The 10,228-nt window shown below is 43.0% G+C and overlaps 1 protein-coding gene across 1 annotated transcript; it reads right to left on the bottom strand.

The window, feature by feature from the left end:
• Positions 1-8,144: 8,144 nt before the first annotated feature.
• LOC110933020 lies at positions 8,145-9,911 on the bottom strand. The gene has a single exon (XM_022176263.1). The coding sequence runs from the start codon at positions 9,909-9,911 to the stop codon at positions 8,145-8,147; it is 1,767 nt and encodes a 588-aa protein (XP_022031955.1).
• Positions 9,912-10,228: the final 317 nt, after the last annotated feature.

Raw genomic sequence — 10,228 nt, 5'->3', positions numbered from 1 at the left:
CCGGGCCCACCGGTAATATGTGAAAATATCAGGGTGTGACAGGTTGCTATCAGAGCCAACATTGAGTGAATTGAACACTAACCTTTTGTGTATAATCTCAATGACACAAAAGCACATTCCTTAGACTCTCGAGTCTAGGCAAATGACCTAGGATTTATTCTTAACTTTCCTTTGCTGTTTATATTTTATTTTGTTTTGATTTCTTGTTTTGGCAGGAAGTTCATCAAAAATGCCTCCAAGAGTTAGGGGAAGAGGCAAGGGTCCCATGCGAGGGGGACCATCAGCAGCTGGACCATCTCACCGACGCACTCTGTCTGCGTCCCTTTCCAGTTCTGACTCACACGATATGTGGGGTCACTCCTTTGAGCCGGCGAGACATTCTGTCTCGTTAAGCTCTAGAGATGGCAATGGGTCGGGTTTGGGACGGGTTTAGGTAATCCCAAACCCAAACCCGATTAGATAAGCTTGTCCCAAACCCGTCCCAAAACCCATCGGGTTTCTAGCGGGTAAATACCCATCTGGTATCGGGTATAACCGCGGGTTTCGGGTAAACCCGTTAATTTAAAAAGATTACTCGTTGGGTATACTCATCTAAAAACCCATTGGGTATCTATTGGGTAACTACTAACCGGTTATATTTTGTATTGTTGTTATAAAAATATATATCAAATAACTACAATGTATACGGAATAGAATACCTATATGTGTTAAAAATGGATGTATCATATATATACATATTAATAATATAAAAGAAATTATATGGGGTATACAATCGGGTAAACGGGTACACTTTATCGGGTAGTTGGGTCGGGTAAACGTGTATATCACTAAATCCCAAACCCGTCCCAAACCCGCGAAAAAAATAAAAACTATTCCCAAATCCGTCCCAAACCTGATTAACAGACCCCAAACCCAACCCAAATGTGTCGGGTTTCGGGTTTACCCATCGGGTTCGGGTTTGATTGCCATCCCTATTAAGCTCTTCACCTTCCTTTCACCTATCTTTCGGGCCACCCAATTAGCATATCCAGTGGTTCTCCATTTCAGGGATCACCGTACCGTGTGAGACCGCAGCCACCTCCCGAGCCTCCAAGGCGAAGGAGGAACACACATATATCCGTGTGAGGAGGACCTCATTTTAGTTCTCCACAGGGTTCAAGTTCTTACCCTCCTATTCCAGAGGACCCCCAAATGGGTGGGTCCTGATCGTGCTGAGATTAATTGGAAAGAAGAAGAGTTCCACAACCTTGTTTGTGACATGGGTTTTCATTCTGAGTGGGGTGCTCAGTTCCCAACTCCCAACTCCACTGCTCTGGATGCTCCCCCGGGGTATATAGCGTTGTATGCTGCTTACTTCCGGGAGGTAACTTCCGTCTCCCCATCACGAAGTTCACTGCTGAAGTTTTGACAAACTATGGGTTACATATCTCTCAGATTAACGCCTTAGGGTTGCCTCGGATTACACATTTTGAATTTATATGTAAGGCCAACCGTATTGAGCCAACCTTCGAGATGTTTAGCGTTTTTTATTTTGTAAGTTATACTAGTGGCTTCTACTCCTTTAACTCCCGGACCAGTGGGGTTAGTCCTTGTAGTACTAACCCACCGAAGAGTCTGCATGATTAGAAGCATAAGTTTTTCTATATTCGTCGTGGAGTCATTCCGGTCGATATGCATTACTGAGCAGAGAGTGAAAGCGTTCCCCGTATAAATGTGTCTGTAGATTTTGCTGGGCAGGAGTGGTATAAGGTGTTGACTCAGAAGGCTACCCCTATTTCCCAACTTGAAAAGAGGGCGCTGGTGGGAGCTGGTATGAGCATGTTGTGGGTCCCGAAGAACCCTAGGGGTATCCCTGTTTATGGCTATCAGGGGAAAGGTATTAGTGTTGCTCATTTATGTTTGCGTTCTTCTTTGATTTCTTTATGCTCTTCCTCATGTTTTTGTATTTTACAGTTGGGTATAGTTTGTTGAATGTTCTCGATCCAAAGGCTGCTGGTGCCATGGTTGAAGCGATACTGCCTGAGGGGAGGCCTGTGTGGTTGGATCAGATCCGGGACCGTTTCTTGCACCCTACCAGCGATAGTTTTGCTACTTATGCCAATACTATCTTAGGTGAAGCTGATGGGCGTGATTTTGATGATACTTCTTGTCACGACCCCCGACCCACCCTGGACGGAATCGGGAGCCGCGAGCAGTCCAGTGGTACCGGTGATTATTTTCGAAAAATATTGCAGCGGAAATTTTATCAGGACCGTGAGTTAGGAAAAATATCAGAGTTTAGAAACACCGGATTTTATTTAAATAGATGGAATAAATTCCATTGTTACAAAGGTAGCTTTTAATAAAAACAATATTTCTTAATTTGATTTAATTAATAAAATAAGCCACTTCTTGAAGTCCTTCAGTGCTGGATCCAATTCTTATTCCAATCTACTGTAATTACCTGAAACGCGTTTTAAAAAGGTTTTGTCAGCGGGAAATACTGAGTGAATCATTCAGTTTATTAAAACGACACACTTGTTATAATTTACAGTATTAAGGGGAATTACAATGTTTCTGATATCCAACCAACTACCCACAGTACTTGTCACTCGACTACCCATTGGCTATCTCGTTGTCCAAATGGTGTCTGTGACTGTGGTCAGATCACCCCTTGGCTAACTCGTTGTCCAAGTGTGACGGGAAATAAGTAATGTATACAAAACCCCACATACCGGCTGTAATTTGGTGATTACATAGACTTAATCCCTGTAATTATAACTTAAAATAGTTTGGAGTTTTTGGAAAGTATGTTTGATAAAAAGAGAATGACTCACTTTATAAGCATGCAAGATTGAGTTAACAAGCTTCTTGATTCTACTTCTTCCGATAATTAAGCATGCACTTTATTATTCTGGATCTTCTGATGATTTAATAGTTTGTTTGATTGTGAGTGTGTAGTTGGGAGTATTTTTGGTAGTTAAACATATAGTTTAACAGAATGGAATACGTGTTTGTGTAAAACCCAAATCAAACCTTAACGGTAGCCACGAGATTCGAACCTTAACGAATTTCACAAAGTATAGTCTTATTCAGACAGTACTTTGGTATCCATTTAATGAACTCACAAAGTATAGTACTTTGGATTCCGGTTAACGAAATTCACAAAGCACAGCACTTCGGTATTCGTTAGATGGTTTCTGAATCGATCGGACAGAACATCGCATCGGTGATTATTGGTTAGAACACCAACGTATAGAGAGAAGAAGAAGAGAAATGAGCAAGGAAGAATGAAATCCTAGGCTCCTATTTATAGGTAAGAAGTATGCCTTTCTTAGCTAGGAAGATTTCTTAGTTATTAAGTTTCCTTTTATTTATTTAGTTTTTCTTAACTATTAAGTTTGCTTAATTATTAAGTTTTACTTAACCATTAAGTTTCCTTAAACATTAAGTTTCCTTAACTATTAAGTTTACTTAACCATTTAACTAAATAACTTATTTAGCTTAATAAATCTTGCTTAGCTTGAATTAGCTTAATTAATATTGATTAACTGGTTAATTAATCTTACTAAACTTAATTAACAAATTAATTAATCTACTCAGCTAACTTCACTGCTAAGTTTATTTAAGTTTACTTAGCTTTTAAGTATTCTAGCAGCTCTCTGCTTACGAGTTCTAATTTCTAGATACAAGGTAACCCGTATTAGTGTATTAACTCAATTCAACTTTAACGATAATCACGAGATAAAAACCCTCACAACGATTTACAAGTGCAATACTTAACAATTCAGCGGATTCACAACGAATGACGGAGTATAGCCCGAGTTCGGACAGCACTCAAACATTCAAGTCGAAATCATGATGAATAACAAAGTATAACCCAATTTGAGCAGCACTCAGACAATCGTTGGATAGTTATAATCGATCGGAGATTGAATCGTAGCAGCGATTAGAGTTATTACCCTGATAACGAGCAGAGTTTAGGGATTTAGAGGGAAAAATCCCGAGCTATTATTTACAAAAATAAAAGCTGACGGAAAGAAAAGAATTGAACAGCGATCGAGTTAATACCCGGCATCGTAGCAGCACTTCGTGACCCGTGTGTGTTTAATTGCACTATTACTGCTCTAATTCGACGTACATAGTGAGAATTGCCGTCGTTTCAATCACAAAAAGCAAGTGCCAATGTCTGCTATTTATACACAAAATTTGGCAGGCTTACGGACCGTAAGCCATATCCCTTACGGTCCGTAAGGGAAGCACTCTATTTATAGGCTGCCTAGGTTCGGGACTAGCCTTGCTGACTTGATGATTTTGACCAATAAGAATTAAACAACGTTTTATATTGATAATCGTTAGCTAGGGTTTACCCCCTTTGAGTTTTAGGGGCCCTGATCCTGATTCCGATTGTTCTGGAAATTTTAGGGTTTATGCAGAATCACTTGGGTGTCTCAATTAGGGTTTCCTTATTGGATAATTATCATATTAAATATTAATTTTAGTGAGAGTTGTTACACTTCTGACCCTACTCGAGAGGAGGTTATTATCCTCTCGAGTGAAGGTTCTGATAGATCATGTGAAGGCCTAATCCCTCGTTCTCCGCATGCAGGTCCGGCGCAAGGGGCTGTGAACGAACCCGTGAATGAGCCTGTTGGTGATGATGCTGATCCTCCGGTTGAAACTGCTGAGCAGTTAGAAACCAGAAAAAAGAAGAAGTTGGATAAGTCCGAGAAAAAGGAGAAGAAGGTTGAGGAAAATGTTACCGAAACTCCTCGTAAGCAACCTTCTAACCACCTTTCCTTGGACTATGTTGTCGTTTCTGACACGCTCTTTGCTTTAGACGCAGGAGAGAAACGCACTGAGCGTGATCCCGATGACGATGTGACTCTGACGGAGATCATGAAGAAGAATAAGGTTCTTGAGGAGAAGAAGAAAGAGCTTGATGAACAAGCTATTGCTGCGCTTACCGCTAAAAAGTCTAAGCTTCAAAAGGAAACTCCTCCTGCACCCTCAGAGTCAGAGATTGACTTGGGTGTTTTTAGCGCAAAGCATGGTAATCTCCTGGAGAAGATATATGCCTCTTCTTGTTCTCAAGGTAAAGATTTTTCATTTGCGTTTCTTGCTCTTTACCTTTCTTTCTTCCTTTTAACTATCATGCTTGTCTTGAAACAGGTGCGAAATCGGGTAAGGGTACTTGTAAGGTCGATATTTCCAAGATTACGCCTTCTACTTCTCCACCTTCCAGAACCTTTGGTTTGTCACCTCCTCATCCTGAGTCGAAGGGCAAGTAGAAAGAGGACGAAGTGGAGCAGGTGGAGAAAGTTGCTGAGAATATTACCGGGTTGGTGGTGCCGATGGTGATGGTGATGGCGATGGTGCTCGTGGTGGTGGTGACGATGTCCAAGAGGAATCTAGTGAGGCTACTCCTCACCACACTATCGACACTAAGGTTGTCCGGGGTTCTAGCCAGGGTGGTGCTTCTGGGACTCGCCATAGTCCGGGATATGAACATGTTCAGGGTGGGTCCTAGGATACCCATAATCCTGCATGTGCCGATCTTCCGCATGCCCCCCGATGGAACTTGACCCAGGGTTCCCGGATGACCGAGCTTGCTAACTATCATGAGTTTTTCTCTCTGTCTCTCCCCCCTGCTGAGAGATTGTTTCAAAAAAGAAGCAACCGGTTGGATCTCTTGGATGATCATATCCACGCTGGGGTTAACTTTTTCGCCACTTCTCAAGAGATCGCCTGGGAGTGGCAGCTGATGGGGGAGGATACTCTTGAATTTGAAAATGCGAAGAAGGCGTTCGCTGAAGAGAGAGAAAAGTTTAATGCCGAGAAGAAGGGTTTGGCATGGAGGGTTGCTGATGCTGAAGAGAAGCTTGCTAAGGAAAAGCAATTGAACGTTGACAAGCAGAAAGGTTGGAAAGTTGCTTGTGAACGGACAAACAAAGAGCTGCAATCCCGGCGCGATGCCATTGTGAGGTTATCAGGAGAGAAACGTAAGATCAGCGACGAAGCTGAACAAGAGCGCGCTGCGCAGCAGAAGAGGGAACAAGAGTACATCCTGCGCATAGCTAAGTTGGAGAAGTGTGCTGAGGAAAAAGTTGCTGAGAGCAAAGCCTCTGAGATCTTGGTTGAGGAAGTCACTGCTGACTGCAAGTGGCTACTTGCTCGCGCAGTGCCTCTGGTAATTTTCATTATGTTTGTTTGTTTTTTGTTGGTCGTTGCCGCTTTCCTTATATATGTATTATCTTCGTAGATTGCTGAACGTATCGCAGGATCTGAAGAGTTAGCCAAGTACATGTATGAACTTGGTGAAGATGCGTATGCTCATGGTCGTAAGGAAGGCTATGCTGAAGGAAGGTCGGCTGCTGAGGCAAAAGAACCGTTGAAAAGCTTTGACTTGTATAAAACTGACTGTGCTGCTCGCTATGCTGAGAAGCGACAGGAATTCGAATCTCTTGAATTTGCTATTGTCAAGGCTGCTGGGAAATTGTCCCGAAAACCTAACGGGATTGCATTGCTGAAGAAAGCTCTTGGCGACGAAGACCGTGAAGGTGGAGATGCCGGTACTAGCCGCCAAGAATGAAGGTTTCCGGCTTGCATGCCGTGTATGGGCTTGATAGCCTTGTAATCATTTGAAAATTTATCTGAACAATTAACTTTATGGTCTGTAAACATCTTTACTTTCTGTTGCTATGTCTGTTAACATTTTGGTACGTTTGATATATTTTATGCTAGCTGTGGGTTTTGCTCTTTATCTGTTGTGAATTTTGCTATTGTTACAATATGTGCATGTGTAATTACTTTGATTAGGTATCACGAATGAATGATGGCGCTGACAGGTTATGCTGTGTTAGTTATCTTAGCGTTTACACAGTGTTATGTTACGCTTCGGGAAAACTCTACAACGTCTGTGTTGTCGTTAAGCGCATGATTTGATTCGTGTATACGAAGTGATCGATTTATAGGTTATTGTGTTGGCCCAGCTGTGTTCAGCTTTGGGGACCTTACAATATTTGTTTTACCATGCTTTCGATGCTTTCGTGTTTATATGGGCACGAAGTATTATTTGGCGTGATAGGCTTTAGTTGTGTTTTTTACCCGGCTGTGCACTTGTGCGTGACGAGCCTTGGAGGTCTACAACGTTTCCTATGTCTGAGCCATTGATGTTTTCGTGTATGCCCGAAGTAATATATGCAGTTGTAACAAAAATTCGCATGAGATAAGATAGCCAACACTTATTGTATTAGAGTTAAATGTGTTGGCGCGCGGCCAATACAAGTACAGATAAAAACTTCGACCGTCTACATGTAACATTTTCTTAGTTGCTGAGCATTCCAAGTTCTTGGGACTTCTCTATTCTCCAGTGTGCGTAGCTTGTACGCTCCCTTTCCAAGGACTTCATCTATAACGTAAGGCCCCTCCCACTTGGGAGATAATTTTCCCAGTTTCTCGGCGTTGGACGCCTCGTTGTCCCTTAGGACATAGTCTCCGGGGTTGAACGTGTAAATTCGGACCTTACTGTTATAGTATTTTTCCAGTTTGGTTTTGTATTTTACTTCATTAATTGCTGTCATCTCTCTTCTTTCTTCTAGAAGGTCTAGGTCCAACCTCCTTTCTTTTTGGTTGTTGATCATGTTAATGGAGAGCATTCTTGGAGATAGCAGGCCAATCTCTGCTGGTATCACGGTTTCGGACCCATAGACTAAACTGAACGGTGTTTCTCCGTTACTTGTATTTGGCATCGTCCTATGGGCCCATAGTATGCTGGGTAGCTCGTCGACCCAACCTCTTCGCTGCGTCCTCATCCAAGCCTTATTACTGTATACGATACTCTTGTTCACCGCTTCAACCTAACCGTTTCCCTACGGGTGCGCAACCGAGGAAAAGGTGTGCTCTATGTGTAGCTTCTTGAACCAACTTTGGAGATCTTCTGCAGCAAAGTTTGTTCCATTATCGGTGATGATTCTTAGGGGTAGCCCGAATAGACAAATTATTTGTTCCCAGATGAACCTTCGCACTACGGTAGATGTGATTGACGCCAGCGCCTTTGCTTCCACCCATTTTGTGAAATAGTCTACCGCGACTATTATAAATTTCACTGCTCCCGGGGCTTCTAGGAAAGGACCAACCATATCTATCCCCCATTGTTGGAACGGTCATGGCGTTGTTATAGGGACCAGCTCATTTTTTGGGCGCATCGTTTTCGGGGCGTGTCTCTGACAACCGTTGCATTTCCTCAAAACATTGACTGCGTCTAGATGCATTCCGGGCCAGTAATACCCGGCGTTCATTACTTTTGCTACTACCATTCTTAGGTCGGCATGAATGCCGCAGATGCCCTCATGTACTTCGCGTATCAGATAGTTTGCATCTTCTGGATCGACACATCTCATTAATGGTCCGAGGTACGATTTTCGGTACAAAATTCCATCAACCATCTGGTAATGCTTGGACTTGTACTGTACTTCCCTTGCTTCGACTTTGTTTTCGGGTAGTATTCCAGACTGGAGATACATAATGATCAGAGTCATCCAAGACGTTGTTCCTAGTTGGATGACGCTCACTTGTCTTAGCGGTACCGATGGATTGCTTAGAACTTCAATGCGCACGTCCTTGGCCAGGTGCTGGAAGCTGGTGGATGCGAGTTTGCTTAGTGCATCTGCTGGTTTATTCTCGCTCCGATTGATATAGTGTACCTTGTAGGAATTGAAGTTCTGTAGCAACATTTTTGCTTGGTCTAGGTATAGTGCCATCACATCTCCTTTGGCATCGTACTGGCCATTAATCTGCCCTGCTACTAGCATGGAGTCCACATGCGCCTCTATGTGTTTGACTCCCATCTTGATTGCTAACCTCAAACCAGCGAGGAAAGCTTCATATTCGGCTTCATTATTTGTGCTCTTGAAGTCTAACCGGATGGCGTAAGTGAATTCATGTTTCTCTGGACTTACCAAACTAAGTCCGGCTCCTGCACCATCTTCATTGGATGCGCCATCTGTGTATAATAGCCATGGTTCTTCCGAATATTGCCTTTCAGCTCTTTCCATTGCCTTGCACTCTCTATCTTTATCATCAGGCACCTCTGTCATGAAATCGGCCAACACCTGACCTTTAATTGTCGGCCTTGGTCTAAAAACCACGTTATGGCCCCCCAATTCTATAGCCCATTTCACTAATCTTCCATATATCTCAGGCCTTGCGAGGATGTTGCCAATGTTATAGTTTGTTAAGACGTGGATGACATGGTTGGCAAAGTACCTGCGTAGTTGTCTGGATGCATGAATCAGTGCGAGGACCAGTTTCTCCATTATGGCATACCTTGTTTTTGGGTCGTTCAGAGTGCGAGACACGTAATGTACTGGCGTTTGAATGCCTTGTCGGTCCACCAGTAAAATTGCTCCTACTGCTTTTTCCACCGCTGAGAGGTACATTACTAGGGGTTCACCCTTAATTGGTGCTGTCAGTGTTGGCAGTCGTATGAGACAGTCTTTCATTTCTCGGAATGCGTGCTCGGCTTCTGGAGTCCACTGAAACTGATTCTTCTTTACACCGTTGCGGAGGGTTTTGATGAACGGAAAAGATTTTGCTGCGTGATTGGCGAGGAAACGGTTGAGTGCCGCTAACCGTCCAACCAGCTTCTGTATTTCTTTTATTGTCGATGGTGAAGGCATCCGCTCTATCGCTTGCACCTTGTCAGGATTGACCTTAAACCCATCTTTCGTCACAATGAAACCCAGGAACTTTCCTTCTTCCATCCCAAAGGAACACTTTGCTGGATTTAGCTTGATGTTCACCCCACGCAATGTGGCGAATGTTTTTTGAATGTTTACCAGCATCATACTCTCTTCTTTGCTCATGATGACCAGATCATCCGTGTATACTTCGATGTACTTGCCGATAGCGTCACTGAATGTTTCATTCATCAGTCTCTGGTAAGTTGCGCCAGCATTCTTTAGACCAAAGGGCATTTTTGTATAGCAGTACAGCCCTGTTGGTGTTCGAAATGTGGTTTTGTCTTCGTCTTGGATAGTCCCTTATAACAGTCGAGGAAACATTTCCATCTGAACGATGCCAGTGAATCGATCTTCTCAATATCTGGTAAAGCGTAACAGTCGCGCGGACATACTTTGTTCAAATCTTTATAATCCACACACATTCTCCAACTACCGTTTCCCTTTTGGACCATCACTGGGCTGGCCACCCAGGTTTGATAACGGACTTCTCTGATGATACCAGCATT

The sequence above is a fragment of the Helianthus annuus genome, chromosome 4 (genome assembly GCF_002127325.2).
Source record: "Helianthus annuus cultivar XRQ/B chromosome 4, HanXRQr2.0-SUNRISE, whole genome shotgun sequence".
NCBI classification, from domain to species: Eukaryota; Viridiplantae; Streptophyta; class Magnoliopsida; order Asterales; family Asteraceae; genus Helianthus; species Helianthus annuus.
The sequence above is the reverse complement of the archived record's forward strand: the minus strand, read 5'-3'. Positions and strand labels throughout refer to the sequence as shown.

What these genes read in the sequence shown, in the direction of transcription:
- LOC110933020 (XM_022176263.1), bottom strand. Translation starts at nt 9,911, where the DNA reads ATGAATGAAACATTCAGTGACGCTATCGGCAAGTACATCGAAGTATAC.